At 44.3% G+C, this 12,408-nt stretch overlaps 1 protein-coding gene across 48 annotated transcripts in view; it reads left to right on the forward strand.

The window, feature by feature from the left end:
* The window catches only part of CCDC138 (coiled-coil domain containing 138), a 30,476-nt gene that overhangs the window by 829 nt on the left and 17,239 nt on the right, over positions 1-12,408 (forward strand). For 8 of the 48 annotated variants that reach the window (XM_081592973.1, XM_081592985.1, XM_081592956.1 and 5 more), the window contains exons 3-9: positions 121-234; positions 2,710-2,832; positions 4,854-5,041; positions 5,710-5,868; positions 7,814-7,933; positions 10,868-10,945; positions 11,053-11,160. In XM_081592973.1, the coding sequence (XP_081449099.1) occupies positions 5,845-5,868; positions 7,814-7,933; positions 10,868-10,945; positions 11,053-11,160 (330 nt within the window). In that variant the 5' untranslated portion in view covers positions 121-234; positions 2,710-2,832; positions 4,854-5,041; positions 5,710-5,844. Of the gene's footprint in view, positions 1-120; positions 235-2,704; positions 2,833-4,853; positions 5,042-5,709; positions 5,869-7,813; positions 7,934-10,867; positions 10,946-11,052; positions 11,161-12,408 lie in introns of all 48 variants that reach the window. The other 40 variants (XM_081592998.1, XM_081592957.1, XM_081592972.1 and 37 more) reach the window with 9 other exon arrangements.

Raw genomic sequence — 12,408 nt, forward strand, 5'->3', positions numbered from 1 at the left:
CAGTCTGCTGGAAGCTCGTGTCCCGGAGACGCAGACGGGAGACCTCTGCGGAGCCGAGAACGAGGTGGTCGGTGCCGGACCTTACCGAGCCGCCTCGGCTGCCTTCCCTCCTGTTCACAGAGGATTTGGACATCTTCTCCTGTGGAGATAAAGTCGGTCAGTCGTTGAGATGTTTCTCTGACGAGAGGAGGCGGCGCCCCGCGTCCCCCTGCGGTGTCACGGTGAACTGGCAAGGTATCCCGAGTCCTGCTGGGGGTCTCCCCGCGCCGCTCCCGGGTATCGCGAAACCAAGGGGGGCGGAGGCTGCCTGGTGTGCGCCTTTCTGTGGGAGAAGGCATCGGCGGTCCAGAGCCCGCTGGGCGGTGGAGGAGACTGGGCGCTAGTTTCTGAGCATCTGATGGAACCACACGCCTAGCGTCCTGTTTGCAGACATAATGCAGGGTTACTTACACTGCAGTATAGATGGCTCTTCATCTAGGACCCAAAAGAAGGCCTTCTCCCTTCTTTTTTTAAAAGAAAAACTAAGATAAAAATGACTAGAAGTTTGTTCAGCAGCAGTCGGTATGGTGTGTGTCCTGTGTGTCTCCTGCTGTGGTAAGCACTGTGCTATACCTAGGTAGCAGAGAGAGATGGGAGAGGTCAGCCCTGGGGTTGGGGCCTACAGAATATTACACCATGGGCTGCTGGGCTGTGAGGGGTCAGCAGTTTTGTAGAGGAGCTTTTACTCTGGGTAAAACCAGTGGAAGGTAAGGTGAAATAAAGTTCTAAGCTGAATATTATTAATCAAAAATATGTGGCAGAAGTGCTAAGGTATCAAAAGCGAACAAGCATTTTAAAGTGATGTTAAACTGTAAAGATGTGGACATATACAAAGAGAAGCAAGGTAATTGTGGAGAGGGAAAAAAAAAACATTGTGCCTGAAATATCTATTGTTACTGTGATTTAGATCTTGGAGCTTGCATTGTTTCATTTTCTGATTATTAGTCCATGTGAAGCACTTAGAATGCTGTTCAGTACATAGAAGGGCACTCAGATGCACCACTGTTATCATCATCACTGTCACTGCAGTCTCCTTTGGTGCTCACAGAGTCATCTAGTTGATCTGGAGTCAAGATGTGGACATGGACGTGAGGGTACTTCCCTGGTGGTCCAGTGGTTAAGAATCCACCTTGGAATGCAGGGAATGTGGGTTGGATCTCTGGTTGGGAAACTGAGATTCCACATGCTGCGGAGCAACTGATTTCGTACACCACAACTAAGATCCAACACAGCCATATAAAATAAATATTTTTTAAAGGAAGATGTAAACATGGGTAGTTTGATTATTGTTGTGCTTGTTGTTCAGTTGCTAAGTCATGTCCGACTCCTTTCGACCCCATGGACTATATATAGCACGCCAGGCTTCTCTGTCCATCATCATCTCCCTGAGTTTGCTCAAACTTATGTCTGTTGAGTCAGTGATACCATCCAACCATCTCATCTTCTGTTGCCCCATTCTCCTCTTGCCCTCAGTTTTTCCCAGCATCAGGGTCTTTTCCAGTGAGTCAGCTTTTCACATCAGGTGGCCAGAGTATTGGAGCTTCAGCTTCAGCATCAGTCCTTCCAGTGAATATTCAGGATAATTTCCTTTAGGATTGACTGATTTGATCTCCCTGCTGTCCCAAGTTTGATTATAGAGAACGGAAACTGCTGGAAGTTTTAATTATAAGTTCATGGAAGTTATTTTCCTGTATTGAACTGATAGTTTTATCTTCTTTAAATGGTCTGGGTATGGTTTCAAGTTGACGCTTTAGGACTGTGAAAGGTGTTAACTTTGGACAGTTTTCCCACCAGTCCCTTGTGATCTAGTGTGGAATTTGCAGGGCTGCCCAGCACCTGTGTCTATAGAGTGCTTGAAAAGGGGCTGGTCTGAACTAAGTTGTGCTGTAAGTAAAAAATAAACCCTGCATTTTCAAGATAGATAAAAGAATGTAAAGTATCTTATTTTTAATATTGATTGTATGTTAAAATGATTATCTTTTAGATATATTGGATTAAATACAATACACTTAAAATTTCATGTCTTTTTATGTTTTTAAAGTGGCTTCTAGAATTTCTTTTTCTTTCTTTATGGCAGTGCTGCGAAGCTTCTGATATCTTAGTTCTCAGACCAGGGATTAAATATGGGCCCTGGGCAGTGAAAGCACAGAGTCATAACCACTGAACTGCCAAAGAATTCCCGAAAAATTTAAGTTATCTTTTGTGACTTGCAGTGTATTCCCTTTGAACACCTAGCTCTGAAAATGCCAACATTCAGATGATCTTTTTGGAGAGAACATCTGGGATTCTAGTTCTGCTTCACCTTTTGCTAGTTATGTCACCTGTCAGTTATTTAACTTAAGATTCAGTTTCCCCACCTTCAACACTCGTTCTCGTAGTTGTTCATAGAATTAGAGACACAGAGCCTGTTCGATCCACCTCACAGCAATACGGGGTCAGGAGGAAGGGTGTACTTTGCAGTTGAGCATGTCTGAATGTGAGGAAAGTCCACACATGTGAGTTTTCAGCATCATGACTGGTAGTTTACAGTTTTTCCTTTTGTATTTTTTAAAATGTTTACTTGTTAGGTTTTTTTCAATTGTTATGCTGCTAATATTTGAAGCAGTCTCTTCTTGAAATGGCTGTAGAAATCTTCCAGAATGCTGTGATTGATTTTTCTTTAAAGCCTAGATGATGAACTGGATTCTTTTCAAGATTTGAAAGAACCAGAAACAGAAGAAGAGTTCACTGGTAATGACTCTAGAATTAGTACCTCCAAAATAAACAAGCAGTCCTTTAAAGAGACAGACAAAGGTAAGAGAAATGCTCATTTCAGAACAGTCATTTAAACAGCAGCTCTGTCAAGCAGGGCACCAAAGCTTACCCCGTAGTGGTAACCCTAGTTCTCAAGCTGTGCATTTCTTTGTCCTGGGTCTTTGTAAGCCATGAACTGGTTGCTGTGCTTGTCATTTACTTAAAGCAGAAGAGGAAAATAAACTTCATGATTTTCCAGTAGAATTTCCACACTGTCGAAGTTTATCAAAATAACTTAATAATCCATGAATATTATAATCTTTTCAGTCCTTTTTCTTGTCAGTATTTCTTAGGAAGTAGGATTGTGGTTGTTTAGTTGCTAAGTCGTGTTCAACTCTTTTGTGATCCCACAGACTGTAGCCCTCCAGGCTCCTCTGTCCCAAGAAATTTCCCAGGCAAGAATACTGAAGTGGGTTGCTGTTTCCTCCTCCAGAGGATCTTCCCAATTCAGGGACTGAACACATGTCTCCTGCATTGGGAGGTGGATTCTTTACCACTGAGCCACCTGGGATGCACTGGAGAAGGAAATGGCAACCCACTCCAGTATTCTTGCCTGGAGAATCCCAGGGACGGCGGAGCCTGGTGGGCTGCCGTCTATGGGGTCGCACAGAGTCGGACACGACTGAAGCGACTTAGCAGCAGCAGCAGCAGCACCTGGGATGCCCTGAGATTGTGGTAGTAGGTGACTAACCCTTATACCTTTTAGGAAAACAGGCCAGGTCACTTGAGGCCTGGCCTCCTTCACCCTGAGTCAGCAGTTGCTCTCTGTGTACCTGGCTGCACGTGCGTGGTGGATTTTCCCACTGGAAACAACTGAGAATACAAGATAACATATACAAAATGTGGAGTGTGTTTAAAAGTTGACAGAACTAAGGAATATTCTGGCCTGGGGCTAGTGTGCTGGGAGCCTGGGGAGGCAGGCAGAGCACGGAGTGTTTCCCTTGAAGGGTGCTTATGGAGTTGGGGAACGGGAAACACTTTCTTTTTAAAAAATTCCTATTTTTTATCTTGGTTCCCCCGGTGTGTCCAAGATGGGGAGTACCATGGAGACCCCCTCCTTAAAGCCTGGAGCTCCTCCTTGGCTGGAGGCCAGTGCAGCTGAAAGTCACTGCTCCTTGTGAGCAGAGCATGAGTGCTGACAGCACAGTGCCGGGGAGGAGCAACGCGGGAGGGGCTCACCTCCACTGCTAGGGTTGGGCAGGGGGGTACTTTGGTAACTGATTTGGCATCACAGGTGGCGCTAGTGGTAAAGGACCCAGCTGCCAATGCAAGAGACTTAAGAGACGAGGGTTTGATCCCTGGGTTGGGAAGATCCCCTAGAGGAGGGCATGGCACCCCACTCAAGTATTCTTGCTTGAGAATCCCATGGACAGAGGAGCCTGGTGGGCTACAGTCCATGGGGTCACAAAGAGTTGGACACACAGTTGAATGTGCACGGCAACTGCAGCAGCTTTCGCCACGGCTGCCAGGAGCAAGGCTCCCCAGCCTCTGTGCAGACGGTGCAGCTTGATGGTCACAAGGTATTGTCAAAGGCTAAAAGCCATGGAAGGTCATGAACCTGCTGCCATCATTAACACAGGAGCACATTATTTAACGGAGGGGGTTATAGAGATTATGTAATTATATGATTAATTACAGACATCACATAAAGTTTTAAAGCAAACAAAACAAATAGTTTTTTAAATGTCAGAGAAGTGGAGCGGTGATGAACACTGTGTTTGGATTGGTGATTAGTTTGGTGTAAGGGAGCAAAGGGCACGTGTCAGAGCTCCTGAGATAAACTCTCCATCTCTTTGTCAAGGCAGTTAACCCACTCATTTTTTAAATAGTCTTAGATTTACAGAGAAGTTGCAAAAAGGCCACAGAGAATTTCTGGATGGCTTTCACCCAAATTTTCTAAATGTAAACTGTTGGCTGTGTCCTCCTTTTTTTCTGCATATAGTACTTGAAACATTTTAACAATACAATGAAGATATTTAAAACTGTAAACTAAGTTTTTAATTTAAATTTTGTTCTCTTAGCAGATGCTTGGACAGCTAATGTGGCCTCACGTTCAAGGAGCTGGGCTGACTATTGTAGTGATGGCAGCGATTCTCCTTCCAAGCGTGTTGGCTCCCCTGTGTCCAGGGCCCCACGGAAGCCAGGCCTGCGGCCCCGTCAGGTCAGCCAGATCTACGACGAGCTGCTCCAGATTCACCAGAAGCTGCAGGTGTGGACTCAGCGCTGCCCAGATGGCAGCCAGGGAGGAGGGGACCAGAGGGAGGGATGGGTGCAGCCAGGGCTGGAGCAGACCTGAGGGTCAGTGATACGGAAGCCGGTTCAGGGGAGACGAGGGTTGAGGCCAGACTGAAGTGCGCTGAGGAGGGTGCAGCCAACCGGGACAACGTTTTAGAGAAGTTTGTCCAGGTGGGAGGTCAGGAGGCCAAGGCATTGGAAACCCAGCCTCCCTTCGTAAGGCCATGGCCTCACCCTGTCCTCTGTTCTGCTCAGAGGCTGTGGGAGCTGATGGGCTCTGGGAGAGGCTGGGGGAGGCTCACATGGCCGTGGGAATGTAGGGGACATGAGAGGATTTCTGGGCTCCACTGGAGCCTACTCTGCTGATTGGAGGGGGAATGTTGGAGGGGCTCCTCTGCAGGTGTGAGGCATTCTTCCCAGGGGCGATGAGGAGGCGGGAGAGGTAGTGGAGGCTGTCCCCACGGTGCTCCCTTTGTCTGCACCCTGGATTCTCTCAGGTCCTCGCGTTAGAGTCTCCTGGCTGATCCGTTCATTGGTGGCCTGCAGGGTTCCCGCATGCCGTATGGTCTTTGCTCTGCGCTCCCCTGGCTCATTCTCAGTTGAGTGAGCTTCCTGGAGCGCTAACTCTGTCCTTCCCCACAGTGTGAGACCGCAGCACAGCAGGAATTCGCTGAGGAGCTTCAGAAGCGAGAACGTTTTCTGGTCGAGAGGGAAGAGCTGCTCTTCAGACATGAAGGTGCCTTGAGTGAAGTGAAAGACGTCAGAGAAGAGGTCCTCATGAGGTTCCAGATCATGAAGGAGGTGAGCGTGGCATTGACTGCAGAGGCCGGTTGCAACACTCTTCTGGGCGTCACTCATCTTCTGTAGACCTGGGATCCTAGCGAAGCCTCTGGAAGCCTGATAGTACTGTGCCCAGCTGGGTTCAGGCTGTGTCTTGTCACGTTCACTCAGTTCCCAGAGCCTTTGCCGTTGTTCTGGAGCCTGTGTGGTGCAGGCACCACTGGGGTCCTGAGGCTGGGCTTCTCAGCCTTTGCTGTGATGCTCTGGGTCCCTAACATCCCTGTGGGGTGTTAGGCAGGGGTGGCGGTGGGCTTGTTGTCAACTGAGCTCCTGTCTCTGCCCCTTGCTTTCGCCACCTCAGGGCTGAGCTGGATTTGAGCACGTCCATGACTCATGGGTCCCCTCTTCCTGTTCCCAGCCTGGAAAGCAAAGCCATTTCTCTGCAATTAGCAGGGCCATGGCCTGCCGTGGGGCAAGGCCGCTGGAGAAGTGGGGAAACAGAGCCCCTTGAGGGCTGTTTGTCCAGGTTTTTCCTCCTTTCTGCAACTCCCTGCTTGTTTCCCTTTGACTTTGCTTAGTAGTTGCTTTCTGTGTTTTTTGTGTGGCTTTAGTTGTGATCAGTAAGAGAAGCAGAGCGCAGTGGGCTTATCCTTCTGGAAAAGGAACTTGTGTCACATGGTCTTAATGTCTTCTGGAGGTGGAAAATTTGTGCAGTTAAGAATGTTAATATTACTTTTAAAATAAGTGTTGTCTTTGTGGCCATGTCTGAGTTATTTAAGGGGTCGTTTAATGTAATCATAAAACTTCATACAGCTGATTTTTTTTTAACAAGCTTGGATTTTCCATACACTCCATTTTCATTTCAGCCTTGGTTCTTTCTCTCTGGATTTGTCTGTTTGCTGCTCATAGGAAGTAAAAAGCTAACTGCTTTATTTTAGTAGGACCTGGATGATTACTTGGAAGGCGGAAATCAGTTTCTTGATTTCCTGTGGAAATTTACTTGTTTTAATACATTGTGAATAAATCTGAGAGTAGAATGTGAAAGAAACTATGTAAGTATTCACAAATCTAAAACGTGCTCTCATTTGAATATAATTATAGGGGAAATTGATTTTAATATTTATGAAACTGGTTAAAGAAAGTCAAATCGTTTGGTGCTCAGGAAATTTTATTATGTATTTAAGTTTTCTGAGATGTACAACAATTTTAGCTAATTTATGAAAACAGTTCTGTGTGTGGAATATTTCTTCTCCAGAGGGCTAATTTAAACCTTAAATTTTAATTCACAAAGCTGTGAATAATTAACTAGTCTCCTGAAAGGATCAGAACTCCTTTATCATTCCATGATGTCAGAAATTATTTCAGTGAGTTTCTGTTGGAGATTTTTCTGAGCAGGAACAGAAAATAGCCTTAATGCTACTTAATTTGTGTAATATGTTTTAATAGGTATTTAACATACATTTTTAATGCTTTGTTATTAAGTTGGTTGATATCCGGTTTTTATAAATTACTTGCAGTGTCAGCCATTATGCTTAAATATACTGATTAAAGTCCTTGTGATTCAAGGAGTTGTAATTGTTTTTTAAAGCCTATTTTTTTTTATTTATTTCTTGTAATTTTATGTATTTGTTTTTGGCTGCACTGGGTCTTGGTTGCTGCGCAGGCTTTTCCCTAGTTGGGACAAACAAGGACTACTGTCTAGTTGCAGTGTGCCAGTGGCTTCTCATTGCAGTGACTTCTCAGTGCAGAGCAGACTTAGAGCACAGGCTCAGTAGTTGTGGTGGAAGGGCTTTAGTTGCTCTGAGGCATGTAGGATCTTCCCAGATCTGGCATTGAACCCATGTCTCCTGCATTGGCAGACGGATTCTTTACAGAGCCACCAGGGAAGCCCCAGGGAGTTGTAATTTTTATGTAACTTATGTTCAGTAGCATTAGTGATGTTGAATCTCTATTTTTTCCCTCCTAGCAACATGATGCAGAAGTTGAGCACTTAACTGAAGTTCTTAAAGAGAGAAATAAGGAAAGCAAAAGGCTGAGGTCTTCCTTTGATGCATTGAAAGGATTGAATGATAGCTTAAAGAAACAGGTAAGACCTAGTTTATCTGTGTTAGATTATGAGACATTCTCAGAACTGTATAGATTAACCAGTTCAAGTCAGAATCTTAGAGCATATTCTGTAAAGAGAACACCTTGATTATCATCTTTATTTGTTAGCTTTATTATAAAATACTTATTAATATAAAGCTAAGCTAGCTCTTGGTTTCTCATCATCTGTTCTAACAACTAGCTGAGCTATTTGACAACTTGGAATTTTTCAAACTGTTAAGAGCAGTGACTAGATTAAAAACAAGCAAAAGAAAACCTGCTAACCTGGGGACTTCAGGTGCTGAGTTGTAGCTTTGTGCTGTTCTTGAACTAGCTGTTACACACCACTGTGTATTTTTGGAGGGTCTGTTGCGTGTGGATCCTGTGCTGGGAGCACAAGCTTATGCCCCCCGCATCACATTGCACTGCACTGTGTATGCACACAGATCTGTGGCGAACTCACACTCACCACATCATACTGCTGTGCACTCTGTTATGTATGCAGAGCTGCGGCAAGCTCATACCCACTGTGTCACACTGCACTGCACTATGTATGGAGAGCTGTGGCGAGCTCACACCCACTGTGTCACACTGCACTGCACTGTATGCAGAGCTGTGGGTCCGCTCAGTGCTCCATCATACTCAGGTTGCACCAGGTTCTTGCTAGTTGTATTTTTTTTTTTTTTTGCTCCCCTTTGCCAGTTTCGCTTGAAATATGTGGAAGTGAAGGACTTTGTGGAGAGGGACAGGAGAGTGATGGTGTGTTTGTGGGGAGGGAAGCATGGATGAACACAAACGGGTGAACCTTGGCATTTTAGCAGCTGAGTCCCTGGGTGGGGAACTTTATGGATTCCAGCAGGGAGCTGAATGTGGACTCTCGAGCGTTTGCACCTGGAACTTCTTGGCCAGCTGTGTGTTCTTCTCTGCCTCTCTGGTTTCTGTAGTCCCCGCTTGTTATAACCTTTCTCCATGGTGGTGATAACCAGGTCCCCCAGTTCTCGCTGGATCTGATTCTTTGTCTTTTCTGAACTGTGTCTGCCCTCTCGCAGTGAGAGTGTGACCTTGAGCCACTTTGTCTGGAGCCCTCTTATCCTTGGAGAGACTGTGTTCTCCCATTGCAGTCTTGTCTTGCTCTCTTAAGAGTTTCTGATTGCTAGCATAGGTGCGTTGTTGCCCGTACCTGGCTCTCAGGTGACTGTGATCCTGATCATCCAGCATGTGTTTGGTGAGTGTGTAGTGCCTGGGGTGGATGTGTGCATTGCTAAGGGGTGGAGCCTGTTGATACGCATGATGAAAGGTTGGACACTTCACCTGAGAGGTGCGGGGAATATAGTGAAGAAGTTAACATGGGAGTTCCCAAAGTACTTGGTGAGATAGAGAGGCAGAATGTGAAAGGATAATATCCACAAGTTGGTGAAGCCTACCAGCCCACAGATGTTAAGAGATTCTGTTAACCCTAAGGAGGATAAATGTTGAGGAATACCATACTGGTATGCTGTTTTAGGATGTGAAAACTTTAGGTAAAGATAAAAACAGAGACAAATAAGGCACCTGACCTTCAAAGAAGGAGCAGTAAGACTCCTGGAGAAAATATCACAGACCTGATTAACATAAAAAAGAAAGGCTCTCTTTCCTGTCTTAGGAGGCCAAGCAGAACCTAGAATCTAAACCTGTCAGCACAAGAAAAATGCAGCCAGTCTCCATTGAGCTTATGCAAAAGTTTTAATATCAGCAACTTGAATCTAGAGCTTCCTAAAAAGTATAATGTCATTCAGTGGATTTATCTGAGGAATACAGGAGTCATTTATCATTTGAAAACTAACACATCATCTGATAAAAGGAGAAGAATCATAATTCTTTGATGTAAAATTCAGCACCAACTCAAGACAATAACTAGGAATAGAAGAGAACTTAATTCTCATAGAGTGTCTACAAAAAGAAACAATCTGACAACACTCACACTTAACATAGTTACTGAAATCTTTTCCCTCTGAGATCAGAACAAGGAAGGTGCTCACTGTTCCTGATTCTGGGGAACTTTGAACTGACGTCCTGGTCCATGTAGCAAGGAGAGGTCAGGATTGGGAAGGAAGAAATGAGAATTATCCTCTGATGACGTGATTATGCACAGATGTAGTCAGTGTCCAGACGAGCATACAGATAAGTTACTAGAATTAAACAAATTCAGGAGACTCTTCAGATATGGGTTCAGTAGAAGTGGGGACATATGTATACGTATGGCTGATTCATGTTGATGTTTGGCAGAAACCAACACAATTCTGTAAAGCATTTATCTTTCAATTAAAAAAATAAATTTAAATAAGCTTTTTTTAAAAAGCAAGTGTATTTCTGTATATCAACAATAACCAGATAGTGTTTATTGAAAGATGCTATGGGTAGTAGCATCAAGAAGCATTGGCTGTGCAGGAATAAACCTAAGAGATTATACATGCACAGAACACACAAAACATGCAAAACGCTATTTAAAAAGCAATTAAAGAGGATGGAAAGAGGTTGAAGGCTGTGTTGTATGCGGGGTGGGAAGACCCACTATGGTGAAGCAGGCACTTTTCCTGAAATACGCAGACATTGACTCCAGTCCCAGTAATTCACTACGCTGTTATGTGGTTTGTGCATTTTCTCGTATGTACGTTATAGTTCAGTAGAAAATTCAGAAAAAGGACGTTCCCTGTTAAAATGTCATTTAAGATGTTAGGAGATTTGCACATTTTTCATAGAATGAAGTAAACTTTCTAGAAACTCTTCGTGTTTTAGGGCCCAGTGGTGGTTTTTGCTGTCATCTTTAATCGTGGGTGCTGCCTCTGTGTGTTGTGTTGCCTGGTGATAGACCAGATAAGATAGCATCCTGGGGAAAACGTCAGTAAGAAATCAGCTTGAGGTTTCTACTGAAATGTCTATTGTTTTCCTGCTTTAGTTGAATGAAGTAAGTGAAGAAAACAGGAAGTTGGAGGTTCAGGCCAAAAGAGTTCAAGCTCGCTTAGACAATTTACAGGTAAGGAACCTGCTCTGCTCTTGAGACACAAGTGAAATCTGAAATGACTGCTTTAGTCTCACTTCTGATACCATTTTTCTTTAATTCATGAATATGTGCTGTCACAGAGGAAGTATGAGTTCATGACAATACAGAGACTGAAAGGCAATCCCCAGGCTACTCATGAAGCGAAAAGTTTAAAGCAGGAAAAAGTACCAGCTTCAAAACCTTGTAAGGTATGGTTGAAAATTTCTCTACTGCAAAGCCAGGACATTTTTCTCTTTGTTCTTTCTTTCTTTTTTTTTTCCAATTTATCAAACATTCTTTTTGTTATGAAAGGATTCACCGTAATAATTTCTTTGTAGAAAAGTATCATAATATTTCCAATATGCTTTTGTTTTAAAAACAGAGCAGAATATTCAGCTGCTAAGAATATCAGTGTTCAGGGCTCTTTGTGGACATGTGTTTCCACCCCTCTTGGAAATAAAGCCAAGACTGGAATTTCTGGGTCATAAGCTACATGTAGGTTTAACTTCTGGGGTGGCCACCAGTTTTCCAAAGTGGTCAAGTTATTTTTACCATTGCTGGCAGTCTGTTCTATTGCACCATAGCTTTGTCCATATTTGATGTTTCCAATCCTTTTTATTTTCATCTTTCCAGTGGGTGGTAGTGATATCTCACTGTAGACTTGCCTGGACCCCACATTCCACTCCCAAAAGGGCTGCCCCAGCCTGTTGCTGCCTCCCCACACCCCAAACCCTCTGTCTGCCACACACAGGCTGTGTGCCGAGGGCTTAGTGGTTGGAAGAGGTCCTATTTTACTCCCCCACCCCTTTCAAGAGAGTTCCAGAAAAACATCTACCTCTGCTTTATTGACTGTGCCAAAGCCTTTGACTGTGTGGATCACAAAAAACTGTGGAAAATTCTTCAAGAGATGGGAATACCAGACCACCTGACCTGCCTCTTGAGAAACCTGTGTGCAGGTCAGGAAGCAACAGTTAGACCTGGACATGGAACAACAGACTGGTTCCAAATAGGAAAAGGAGTACATCAAGGCTGTATATTGTCACCCTGCTTATTTAACTTATATGCAGAGTACATCATGAGCAACGCTGGGCTGGAAGAAGCAGAAGCTGGAATCAAGATTGCCGGGAGAAATATCAATAACCTCAGATATGCAAATGACACCACCCTTATGGCAGAAAGTGAAGAAGAACTAAAGAGCCTCTTGATGAAAGTGAAAGAGGAGAGTGAAAAGGTTGGCTTAAAGCTCAACATTCAGAAAACTAAGATCATGGCATCCGGTCTCATCACTTTGTGGCAGATAGATGGGGAAACAGTGGCTGACTTTATTTTTTGGGGCTCCAAAATCACTGCAGATGGTGATTGCAGCCATGAAGTTAAAAGACGCTTACGCCTTGGAAGGAAGGTTATGACCAACCTAGACAGCATATTAAAAAGCAGAAACATCACTTAGCCAACAA

This window comes from Giraffa tippelskirchi, chromosome 4, assembly GCF_054371585.1.
Source record: "Giraffa tippelskirchi isolate mGirTip1 chromosome 4, T2T-mGirTip1v1.2.pri, whole genome shotgun sequence".
Classification (NCBI taxonomy): Eukaryota; Metazoa; Chordata; class Mammalia; order Artiodactyla; family Giraffidae; genus Giraffa; species Giraffa tippelskirchi.